This window comes from Vanellus vanellus (assembly GCF_965231255.1).
Source record: "Vanellus vanellus genome assembly, chromosome: 2".
Classification (NCBI taxonomy): Eukaryota; Metazoa; Chordata; class Aves; order Charadriiformes; family Charadriidae; genus Vanellus; species Vanellus vanellus.
This window is the reverse complement of record NC_138906.1, coordinates 42,385,121-42,398,335: the sequence shown is the minus strand read 5'-3', so window position 1 is coordinate 42,398,335 and position 13,215 is coordinate 42,385,121. Positions and strand designations below refer to the sequence as shown.

The 13,215-nt window shown below is 37.0% G+C and overlaps 1 protein-coding gene across 1 annotated transcript in view; it reads left to right on the top strand.

Moving 5' to 3' along the window:
• The window catches only part of LOC309686459 (zinc finger protein 385D), a gene marked incomplete at its 5' end in the record, with an annotated part of 142,847 nt that overhangs the window by 41,378 nt on the left and 88,254 nt on the right, over window positions 1-13,215 (top strand). The window contains one exon of the mRNA XM_082499159.1: window positions 2,482-2,592. Coding sequence (XP_082355285.1) covers window positions 2,482-2,592 — 111 coding nt within the window. The remainder of the gene's footprint in view (window positions 1-2,481; window positions 2,593-13,215) is intronic.

Sequence of the window (13,215 nt, the reverse complement as noted above, 5' to 3'; positions counted from 1 at the left end):
TCTAGAAGTCTGCATCTTTAGAAGGAGAAAGGGAACTTTGCAGATGGATTTCTGTACCAGCAGATCAACAGAGAAAATCTGTGGAGTGCTTAGGAAAGAAATTCCACATTTTTCCATGAGATCAAAATAAAATTGAATAAAAAATAGACCAACTATTCCACACATTCATGATTTTTCTCAGTTCTGAAAAATTATTTGTCTCATTCTCAGTATGCGAGCATTGGTTCCCCCAGAAATCCAACCCCACTTGAAGCTAGAATTCTTACTGGCAAGATGGGTAAATCCAACTCAACAAATTAGCTGTTACATCTTATGAATCATGGTGGTACCTTTCATATAACCGTTAGAGCGCTTCTTTGTTGGCTTTCATAATTTATGGCACTTGTGAGATGATGGGAGAGAGTTTAACATGTTAACACTGAAGGCTAAACTAATAGTATCTCCAATGGGAAGGCAGTTACACTGGACCAAAGAATGCACAATTGCTTGTTATCATGTGCTGACTTATTCGTATATCTGAGCTTGAGGTTTCCCTAAGTATTTCACCCCTGCAGTGGTGAAAGGAACAGTGGAACTAAAGGAACTAAATTTCTCCAAACTTCAGCAGCAGTGAAATAGCATCAATTAAGACCAGGTTGTGCTGTAGTGTATCACAGGAAACAGGTTTATTGGTTCTGCTGGCGTAAGAAGTCACCTCTTGGACAGTGGAGCAGTTGAAAAAGAAGAGCTGTTACTGTCTACTTACTTTCCTGTGTGGTGGTGTTCTTTCTGCTCTATACGATAGTATTATTGGACTGTGGACTCTTTCAAGACTATTTCATGTTACTGAGTAAAATGAGCGTCCCTGGCACATGGTTTGATCACCACAGAAAGTCTGCCACAGCATACTGTAGTGTTTCAGAGCTTGATGTACTCTGACCTTAGGCCATCAGTGTTATTTTGGGGCTATGTTACAGGGGCATCCTTAGTTTCTAGGTAGTATTGTTTTGTTTTTTTATGCTGATGGTTGCACAAATGTATGAGGTATTTCACTTTCACGTCAAATTGAAGAGGATGTTCAAACTGAGCATTTCTTCCAAAGCTTTCTATCAAGATTTTTGCCATTTTCCTTATTCTTTTTTTTTTTTTTTTTTTTAAATCTTTTCAACAGTAATTAGTTTAAAATTAGTTTAATGAACTCTTTCAGACCTGGCACTGAACAGCTGTCAGGTGATGCAAAATTTCTGTAGCGATCTGCTCTGGATTCACTGCAATAGAGGCCATGACTGTCTACCATTACAGCTTCCATGAATAATTGATTACTCTAAGGAAAAACTCTGATTCTTTATTTATCAAATCACCCTTTACTAACAGACTAGGAAAAAGTGAATCATGGGGACATGAGCACAGAAAAAGTTGGGTTTTTTTCAAGACACATACAAATTATGCTGTGTGAATAATGGTTATCATCAGAGGTAGACAATTAATTGTATTTGTGTCATCAAAATATGTTAATTTTTAACAGCACAATTTAAAGATAAAATCTATTAGGGCCTTACCAAGTTGCTGTAAAGCTATTTCTAGGTTTTAAAAAGAGCTGTCAAATGCTTCTTGTGAAAAAGAAATATAAATAATTTTGACCAATGAATTTAGGGAAGTGGATTTCCATCCTTCACATAAAAAAAGTCTCGAGTAGCTTTTGTGACATTGTCTGCCAAAATGGTACGTTTTTTTATGGGACCCTGACTTGCAGACACTGCCGGATCAGCGTTCTGGTAGAGGCTAGTTCAGAATAATGTTTTCGTGAAAGTTGAAATTTGTCCTTAAAGTAGGGTTTATTCAGAACAGTTTCTTCTAAATGGCTGTGAAAATAATCCTCAGAGGATCTGGGTTTCTCACAGGTTGTGTAGAAGTTGTTTTATGGAAAAGTTTGATTTATTGGTTCCTGGGAAATTATTATTTTCATAATACTGAGCTATTGTGTGTTATTCTGGAATTATTTGTATATAATATTCTTTCACATTTCCATTGATCCTTTTCTGAATAATTTTACGTAAAATATTCTTGTTTCATTTAGCGCGCTAGCTTTTCTATGATATAAAAAGCCGTAAATTGGTGTTTTCGTGGGTAAACTGGTTCAGCATTTACAGCTTTTAGCTTTCTTCCACAAGAGGAGATTGGTGCATGTAGAATGGAACTAAGGATGTATTTCAAGGTATCTAATGACACTTTTCTTTGTGCCTTTCTGTATTACCTCTTTGTAAAACTGCCTGAAGAAGAAATGACAGAATCACAGAATAGTCAGGGTTGGAAGGGACCTCTGGAGATCATCTAGTCCAACCCCCAATATTCATTTTTGAAATACTCATTTTTGAAGAAAAATAATAGTTTTTTGTAGTGTGGGGTATGGTATGGTATGATGCAGAATCTGTTTTGAGACTATAGATAGCATACAGTGGAACAGCAAAAGCTTTTATTTTTCTTTTTGTTCTCTCTTTACAGATGGACCCAATTCAAAAAGCTGTAATAAATCATACATTTGGGGTTCCTCTTCCTCATCGAAGAAAGCAAATCATATCATGCAACATTTGCCAGCTGAGATTTAATTCTGATGTAAGTCGATCATTTTGTATCAGATTGGAAATATGTACTTATCTTCTAGGATGTGCCATAATTTGCATAAATTGAACCTAAATGAAACGTTGTGATTTCAGTTTGTGGCTCAGCAGATGAAAAGGCTGTAGGATGCTTCAAATAAACACAATTATTTGGTAGTGTTTATACACCCGGCCAGATTTTCCCTGCGGATATATTCCTGCAAGCTCATCAACTTCAGTTGTGCTGCAGAGTGTAAATAGGAAAATGGATTGATCCATTACTGCTAATAAGGCTGAAATATTTGCTGGGTCCTAATTCTTCTGCCAGTCCTGGTTCTGTTTGCCTTCCTTTTCAGTCTGTAAATGTTAGAAGTCATTCAGATATACTTAGAATCCTTGTGGATCTGCCCTCCTTTTTCTACCTTTTGAACACATCTCTGTCCTTCCAGTAGAACATTTAAAAAAAACAAAACAAAAAAAAAATACCAAAAAAAAACAGGTGATTTTTTTTATCAGTTGGTTCCTACCTTACGTCCTCTCACTTCTCCAGCAAGCTGAACTGGAGATGGTCTCTAACACACAGGAAACCCATACCCCATAATAACCCAAGGAAGCTGTGCTGTGGTGCTCCTTGCCAAGGAATACCTCTTCTGTCACAGAAAAGCCTCTTGGAATTTAACTCCTTTATTTCCTTCTCCAGGATCATTGTGTGTTTAGACAAAACCTGACGTAGTACAATATATTGTATTCTGCTCTTCTAGTCTCTCCAGGAAGCTTCTTGACATGGGCATCACTGTTGGAAACTTCCCCTACCAAATGTCTTTCATTTACTACCTGCTTTACTAATTTAAATACGGAAGTTACTTCTGTCAGAATAAAAATGTTTGAAGTTAAAGTGAGGTCTAACCCCAAATCGTCTGTGAGGTTCCTTCCTCATGCTAGTCATATGAAGAAATGGAATAATTCTTTTGGGCTGCTGCTTCTTCGTAGACAGCTATTTATGTACAGTTTGTGCCTATTTTTAGTTTATCAGTGTTTATCGAAGCCATGAACTTGTCAAAGATTTAAATTGAACCTTGAAAACCTCTTTTAAGGATCAGCTACCTAGGGATGAAAATAATGCAGGTCTCTTCATTCCCCTCAGCTTTTTATTCCTTAGAAATAATTTTAACAAGATCTTAGTCACAATTTCCAGACCAGTCAGCATCATGTACTTACTATCACTGATGACTCCAGATTTTCTAGTGCATGGACTGAATGGACACCTTTCTTTTATAACATTGATATCATTCTCAAACAGTGGAGCAAGGAAGGGTTGTATATTCTCTGGAGCTGTCATGTCCCTTGCAGATAAAAATATAAGAGGCTCTTCCAGTTAGGCTTTAGAAGCCAGATTCTGGAATTAGGACTGTGGATACTGAGCCATGGGGAGGATACATGGGGATACATGGGGAGGGGATGACGGAGACTTCTGGGCCACGGTGGATCCCACTGACTGAGGAGCCCAGCTCATTTCTCATAATTTTTGGCTTTGTCATAGGAAAAAGCACGTCACACTGAATCATACATAGTATATAGCTGTAAGAGACATCAAACATTTTGGTGTTACATACCAAAGTGAAACACATCCTTTGACAGAGGATATATACCGGTTTTAGTCTGCAAAAAGATCCAGACAAAAGAGAGGATGAACACATCATTAAAATGACTTAGTCACTAGCAGATACACAACTCGGGTTGATACATGGGGTGGAAAATTTTCCAGCTGACAGGAGCTAGGTTTTTTGCAGAATAAAATGTTTGAAATAAAAATTCTTCTACACAGAAGCAAACAAGTTATCAGTGGACACTGATACTTCTTACTCAGAGGACTTGTATGCTCCCATAGTGTTACTTTTCTGCTGCCTTTAGAAAGGATTCCAAAGAAGAGACGGGGAAGAAGCCGTGGCCATTTTCAGTCATCTATAGTGTCCAAAAAGCTGGTTTCAGAAGAAATCTATTCATTTAGACTGTTCACAGCAAACTCTTGGAAGAAAAGCTTTTAAGCAGATATTTAGTTGTCCTTTCACACCTTCAAGTGATAGAGGCTTGAACTCCAATTTGCCAACACTGTTCAGCAGAAGGTTGTTCTAATGTTCCCCTCTCTCAAAGCAGATCAATATCATTAATTTTATGAAATGGGGAGACCTTCTTGCTGAGTATCTTTCACTTTCCACTTTTAATATTCACCTAATTTTTAAAGTGACCCCAGTGTTGCTGATTGGTGGAGAGATTACAGTCCAAAAGCTGCCCATTGATAACCTGGGATGATCTCTCTCCCCCTTTTCCCTGCCACACAGAATTGTGGGTATCTTTACGACGGTCTCCTCTCATTCCAGTGCATATATTTATTACTGCTGAAAATCAGAAAGTGCTCTGCTTTTCAAGAAATAGTAAACAGTCAGAGTTCCGCTGCAGTTTAGAACTGCTTTTCTGCCATGTGAGGGGAATAGGCAGAGCTAAGTTCCTCCATTGCTTGGGTAATTCTGAATGTCCACCAGTTTTTGAAGCAAAAATGTGCTAAACTAAAGACTTAATGTTGAGACTTAAAGGGAAGATTGCTTTGAAGAAAAAGAACTATTAGCTATCATTTTTTGATAACTCTATAATATGAATGGCAAGCATACACATTGTAATTTTTTCTGTTATTATTATGAAAAAGTTTTCATTTTCCGAATATTCCTACCTTGCATTTTCATAATATTTTGTTGAACATGATTTAAAACCATAACAACGATAAATAGCTTTTCTGTTCAGAAACCTAGGGCTTTGTGGCTGTTCTACCAATATGTCTTTATTTTTAGATGCTGGAGATAGGATTTATCAGAGAGCAATGAATAGAAATTCCATTTACCTACTGCACGACAGTATTATGAAAATGTTTACAATAAAACCGGCCTGTGAGATTTTTCATTTTTGCAGAGAATACGGAATTTTCTCCCCTTTGATACAGATTTCTTTCAGAGCACAGCAGCTTTTTTTCTGGTTACATGGTATCAAAATTACATTTCAAAGAAAAATGAGAAAAGGCGGTACAATAGTCTAAAATCATTTAGCTTCTTTCTAAAGGAGTTATCTATAAATCTTCATGACAGCTGTGTGTTCAGTATTTCTTTTTAAAATAAAGCTTCTCATACAAGGGAAGGGGAGGAATGAGCAAGTAACCAAAGCCTCTCCATGCTGAGAAAAAACATTAGAACAGCAGAGGTAGGTTCTGTGGAGTCTGTTTCAAGCAGTGATTTTTTTTTTTTTTTTTCATCGAAAGAGATCTATATATAACATTTACATTCACATTGTACATCCAATACAGGGCAAAACATTTAAGTATGGGCTTAGCTGCAAGTGTGTGAGTTGCCATTTAGATTTTGGCAGCTGCTGAGAGCTGTTGCACCAGTTGAGAAGAACTGTTAAATGCACGCTTTGTAGTAAACATTAAACAGCTGCTGAAAGCACCCTGTAAAATGAAGTCCAACTGGCTTCAGTAGGACAACTTGTGTACCAACAGGTAGTAGTTGTGGGAGTAAATTCGCTGCTAACATGAGCGATCACTAAAAAAATAAATTAAAAAACAAACAAACAAACAAACAACCCCATGGTTTGGAAGAAAGAGCTTACTATTTTCCTCAATTTTTTTTATAACCTCTCTTGACTATTTGATCTTCCTTTGCCCACATTTCTGATTTCATCAACTGATCAAGGTAGTGACAGTGTCTGTTAACAAGGTCAATTCTTACAAATGGCTTCACTCTTTCTCTTCTCTCTCATTTAATGCAGATGGCTGAGTGATAATCCAGCTTGCCTTTAGAGAAAGTTTGGGCAATGTTTTTATGTACTCACAGGGCTTGAATTCCATTATGATACATTGTAAAAATATTTCCAAATATGTTAGCCAGAAATTATTGTTTGATTTAAATAGCAACAGTAGTAATATTCTTCTGAAAATCATGAGCTCAGGGCTCATCGTGGAGTCTATTTGTTGTTCTTTTGCCTTGGTTTTCTCCATCTTTACAAAGAAAAGGTATCACTGTATCAATACACAGGTCAACTGTATGAAGTTGTCAGGATTCAAAAAGTGCTGTTCCAGTAAAAGAATAGTGAAGGATTTTTTTTTGAGGATAAGGATGCAATATAGCTCCACAGGATTTTACTATGGTTCTAACTTTCATGGGGAAAGAAGCAGGAGCAGAGGATGTATATCCTATTTAGGTTATGCTTGGTATCTAGAGCAAATGATGAAAGTATCAATTTGTAAGCTCCCAGGGGATAATAAGGTGATAAGAAACAGCCAACATGAATTTGTCAAGAACAAATCATGTCAAACTAATCTAATTTTCTCCTCTGACAGAGTAATTGGTCTAACAGATAATAGGGAATAAATAGATGTGATATATTTTGGCTTTAATAAGGGTTGATACAGTCCTATGTGACAGTCTGGTAAAATAAGTAGGGGAATATGGTTCAGGTGAAATTGTTAAAAGTTGTTTGCACGACACATTGAAAAACTGTACTGAGAATAGTTGCTGATGGTTTCCTGTCAAAACAAAAGATCGCTACAAGTCAGGATCTGCAGGAGTCTGTTCCGTGCTTGCTGCTACTCTAAATTTTCATTAGCAATGTGCCTGACAGAATAGAGAGTACATATACCAGGTTTGTGGATGACATCTAGATGGAGGGTGGCAGGCACTTAATGGAAAGCGGCAAGTTCAGGATTGCAGTCCAAAATTATCTTCACTAGCTGGAGAAAATAGTCTGGAATTCCCACAAGTGCAGGAAACTAAAGCACAAACTATTGTGTTTAGACTGGAAAAATTAAACACAAAAGTAGTAAAATGAGACATGTCTGGCTTAGTAGGCAAAAAGAAATTATAGTGAATCACAATCCAAATATACATTAACAATTTCTAATGGGGGAAAAAAGAAAGAAAAACAACCCACTAATCCTATGATAATTTTTTTCCCCCAAGATTGTTACATTTATCAATAGACAGGTAAGTATTCCACAGTATTTGAAATTGGTGATGCCTCAGCTGAAGAATTATTTACAGCAGCGATTATCACACTTTAAGAAAAGTATAATTAGTTGCAGAATTTAGAAGACATCCACTAGTATGACAAGATGTGAAAAAACTTTACTAGGTTAGGGAAAGTAGAAAGAACTGGATAGATGTACAGTGGAAAAGACAAGGGAAATATAGTAGGTTTCAAGTATATGAAAGGGGGTTAATAAGAGAACAGCGACTAATTGATCTTTGTGTTCCTTGGTTTTCATAGAAGAATAAATTTGATTGTTTCTTCAGCTTAATTTGATTCAAGAATTTTTTTGTTGGACTGTTTGATGAAACTATTCTAGTTATAATGGTAGCAAAGTTCTGGAAGGAAACACGTAGGGACATTTGCGGGCTCCCTGTTGGCAGAGGGTCTTAACAAATTAGACACCTGTTTCTGAGGATGGACAGTAAAAGCTGAGTGTAGTTTCCGACCTGAGAGAGAGATTATATGACCTCCTGCTCAACTAACTTATGAACCTGTTTCTGTGGTTTGGAAGAGGTAACAGAGATTTCAGTTCTTCTCCATGCCAAGTGATGGTCACCCCTGGCCTGCAGCCTCTGTTTGCAAAGATAGAGGAACTTACAAAAGTTGGTTCATTAGGAAACAGGAAAGGCTGATACAGCTAACTGCTTGAAGTTATTTAGCATTTAACCCTTCTGATTTAAAATCTGTTATTTTTCAACTTTCAGAGATATGCTTAAATGGTATTTGAAGCCAGGTGCACTATTTGCCTCAATCACTGTTCTGTGTGTGGCTGTAACCACATGTTCTTATTCTTTGCATTTTTTGTTGTGCCTCCAATTACGGGTTAGATTAAGATTTAGATTTCCAATTAACCTTCAGATTTAGAACTCTGCTTTGGTATAAAACCAACAATTTCTGCTTGAATTGTAATGTACAGCTTTCTTAATCAAAGTCACTTGTTGCAGGTTGCCAGCCATCAAGAACATTTATTATCTCAGGGCACTTTTACCTCTGGTCTTTCTAAACCAATGCATCTGCATTCTGTGAAGTCATCAGCCTGATTCTTTGAGGATATTCTCTTGTGCAAACTTTTACAGATGCTCAGCATCCCCTTAAAGTCAGTGTTACTCTATAAAGGTATAGCATCAATTGCAGCACTTGTACCTCACCAGGAATAAAACTTCATCCGTAATTAACTTATTCATATACGTATAAAATTATTTGTATATGTATAATTTATATGGGTATATAACTCCATATACATATATATAAGCTACTTCTTTCTAAAAATGCACCATCTTTCCTGTACTATGGAGTTCAGCGTGAGGAGAAACAAATGCTGATTTCAGTTGTGGAATTGCACATGCCATTCATTTGAGATCAGAATGTGAGTCAGAATGGAAATGCACTCATAGGTCGACACTTTCCAGAGATACTGGTTTATAGTATTCTCTGGAAAAAGTAGCAAGTGATCACAAAAAGTGATCAGTGCAGAGATTTCCATGGGATACCTGACATTTGTATCAACACATTAAGGAAACTCTAAAGAATTGCTAAAAATGTAATTGAAGATATGTGATTTTTTGGCATTTCAAAAGTCTAACCAAATAGCAAACAATATTTTGGACTTACATTGCATACATGAAAAATTTGAAAACAACCTAGTATGTTTTTTGCCCAGTTGGATATTCAGTGGAGTCTGTTTTTATAGGCCTAGACTGCACTTTTTAGAAGCATTACCTTCTCTTTCCTAGATCACAGTTTTAAAGGCTGCAATATGAATTGCAGTCAGGTCCTGTGCAGGTCTGGTCTTCCCCATACTAGAGAATTCAAACTTTTCTTTTTTGACTGGTTGTTGTATTTTGAAAGAAAATAATCTGATTTTTTTTATTTCAGTCTTGTCTTCTGTTAGATGTTGTTTCATTTTGAGATGGTTGCGAATAACTTTTTTCAGGTAGGAAATAAGTAACTTAATTCATAAATTATGAAATCCAGAATACTCTATTGAACAATAGTCATGAATTTTCACATAACCTGTAGTTTCTTAAAGCATTTCTAAAATGCTTAAGTATAAATAATTACCGTTTGTTGTATAAAGTACGTTTTCCATAGTTTTCACCTTCTATACAGTACTTCTGTGCAACTATACAACCTAGAAGCAGAAATGATTCATATCTGACACAGCATCTTGTTCTTTAGCTTCTGAGTATTTTTGGAGGTGTTGAACTGACTCATAGCCTAAGGACGTGGATCTTTCCTTGCCTCTTAAGCATTGCCTACAAAACAAACATTTTGGGTGATTCTCAGTAACTTCTGCAAGCGGTCTCTCGGTCGTTCACAAGCTATGAAGTTCTCTACACAAACTCTTCACTAGTTTGTGAAGAGTTTGTACCTCTAGCCTCTCTTATAGTGAAAAGAATCTGTTGTGTCTAGGAAATCTGTACTGCTGCAGACCATGGACCAGCCCATAGGTATCGCGCTTATAGAGGCATTGCCTGAAGACAAGAAAGCAGTAGGAAAGAAGGAAAGTTTTAAGTTATCGTTCTTGAAGAAAGCATGCTCTTAATGTCAGCTGGTTACTCAGTCTGTTGCTGGTGCGGAGAGTTTGAGTGCCTTGGTGTCCGCTGTATTCACACTTTCCTCTCAAAATTCTCTCCAGCCACATTCAGCAGTGGCTGAATTGAAGAGAGTTGAAGAGAGAGTGTCTAAATCAAGCATTGGAACAGGCTGCCCAGGAAAGTGGTTGAGTCACCATCACTGGAGGTATTTAAAAGATGCGTAGATGAGGCGCTTAGGGACATGGTTTAGTGGTGGACTTGGCCGTGTTAGTTTAATGGTCAGACTCGATGATCCTGAGGGTTTTTTCCCTTGGTCCCTGCGCAAGTAGAGGTTATGGAGAAATGTCCAACATTTATGTCAACTGAACATCACAGTCAGTATAGGAACATGATCCTGAAGAGATTAAAACATTCAGTTTATCAGCAGCTATTGCTATGTTAGGACGTAAGGATTATGTAAAATTTAGACTTTTTTTATTATCTTTGTCAACTCTTGCTTCCTACCTCTGCTCATCCTACCAGGTTATTTCATTTTCAAAGCACTCACTTTTTTGATAAAACAAGTCAATTGTGCAGGAGGTTTGACATCTCTTGAAAATTACTTGAGTTTGCTAGAAATGGTCTGTGAATAGGCAATGGCTCTCTGTGATAGTCCCATTTATAATTTGCAGAAGATTAATGACCAGTATTCTGACTGTGGAATATGGAGACAAATTGGTTTAAAAGGTTTCTACTTCTGGCACCAAAGTGAGTGGTTGCGGTATTTGTCCTTTTAGGCCCAACCTTTAACTTCTGCTTGGGTGTAGATGATTTCAGAACTGCAAAGAGCAGAAGAAGAAGAAGGAGAGAAATGCAGATGTGAGAGTCGTTAATAAGAGGGGAAGTCTGAAATAAAAGCAACCTCCCTGCTGTGTTTGAACATATCCATGCTCGTTATTGTCAGAAATTTTCCTTGTCTTAGAAATTATTAAATTAGAATATAAGAATGCATCAGAATGTTTGATAGTGGGGGGCTGGAAGCGGACCTAAATGGTCTCATAGGCGCTAGATTTTCCTAAATCTGCTTTCGGTGTCAGTAGAGTTCTTAATGTGGATTATCTGTCACTCACTAGGATAACTTCCAGCAAGTTACATATGTATTTCCAGTGGTTTTAATGAATCAGGTCCTGTAGGTACATTCTTTGGGTTACAGTAGTGTCAGAACGATTTTGTTCCTTGTAGAGGGTGGGGGAACATGAGAGCAAAGTTCAAATGCTAAAGTTGGGCAAGTAGTGGCTAATTGGAGTTTCTTTGAAGTCTGCGGCTAAAATTGTGGGAATGAAGACAATGCTTAGTATTTTTGAACTGTACATTGAAAAATATCATTTTATACACAAGGGAATTGGTAAGACAGGGAGAAATACAGACAGTGTAAAAGGGGGGAGGGGAAGAATTCTCTTTTCCAGTTCTCTCATGTTCCATTCGTGGAAAAGACTGCCCATTTCAACTGCAAGGAGAGAAACCTCTGCTTTATCACTCCCTGCCATACACTTATTTGTATTTGAGGCATTTTTTCCTGTCAGCTTCCTCAGTCAATGTGGGAAGTAAATCAGTCAACTCTAATAAACAACTGAAATTTATGAACAACTGTGATGGGGGCTCTTTACAGAAACCATTTTCCATAAGCGAGTCATCACCTAAAAGGAAAGATAAATTGTTATCTCCTTGCTGTCCAATTTTCATCTAGCTTTCTTTGGTAACGTCTTCCTTATAGATTTATTTTAAAAATAAGAATTTATATGGTAAAGAATCTGAGATTCTGGATTATTAATAATAGGTGCAGCTAACAAATTTCACTATAAAAATAGCAAAATAATGTCTGCTTTCAGTCACCAATCAGTGACTCCTTCTGGCTCACTTTCTTAGGCACTGATAAAGACATAAAGAAGGACTGGGAGAAGAGAACCAGGCAGGGCTATATGTCAAAGTCTCGTCCAGAGGAAGAGCAGATAGTGAAGAAAATGAGCAGTTTCATGTGATGTAGAAAGATCTCCATCAGAATGATTTAAATGATATACTTTTTCTCAAAACCAAATCCTCATTTCTTCAAAAATGCATTAAAAGTAAAGTTGCTCTTTTACTTGGCTTTGATTGATTATACTCCGTTCCAACAGCCATAAAATCTTTTTAAACAATCTTACACTAACTCTGGACACTTTTTTTTTTTTTTTTTCTCTTTATGGTCAGTAAAATTGCACTCCCTGGGGTACCTTTGATGTATTCTTCCTCACTGTATCTGTGCAGCCACCTCTTGTAGAAAATGTAATATCTCCTTTTGTGAGAATTACTATAAAACATAACTACCCCTGATGTAAACAAATTCCACTTCAGAACCTCTGGGCTCGACTATCTCCTCGGTTCTTTTATCACTCCTCGCCTGTCTTTTACAGTCTCTGGAGATATTGCTATTCTGTGTACTTACTCACATCACAGCTAACAGCTGGGAATCTGATCCTCTGAAGGAGTGGAAGTGCAACCCAATATCTGCTTTTAAAAGCTTTATATTGGAATAAAAAAGCACGTATTTGAACTGTACCGTTGAGGGTGTATTGCCCCCGCTCGCGTGCGTTTTTTCTTAATCTCAATTGGAAATGAAGTTTTTAAAGGTTTAAAATGGCCAAAGGGGACTGACTTCTTTTCAGGAAAGAATCCAATATGGCACTTACACCAAACTCCCCCATGGCCTTTAAAAGCATGATTATGAATTCAAAAAATGTATTCAAACTGAGGCAATGCTGTGCTGGTAGACCATACAGGTACTTTCATATATATAATTGTTTGATGACTTGATCTCAAACTCTGATTTTAAAAATAGAAGGGTTTATTCTGTTTGGGGTTTATATATGTCTCATTGTGTCGTGGTGAAATAACTGTAGATACAGATGCATAGTAAGTGTACTGAATTCATTTATGTTAGCTCTTTTTGGATGGGCATAAATGTTTCTTTTTATTCTTTAGAAAGGATATTTTAGAAGGTAGTCTCTGAACAG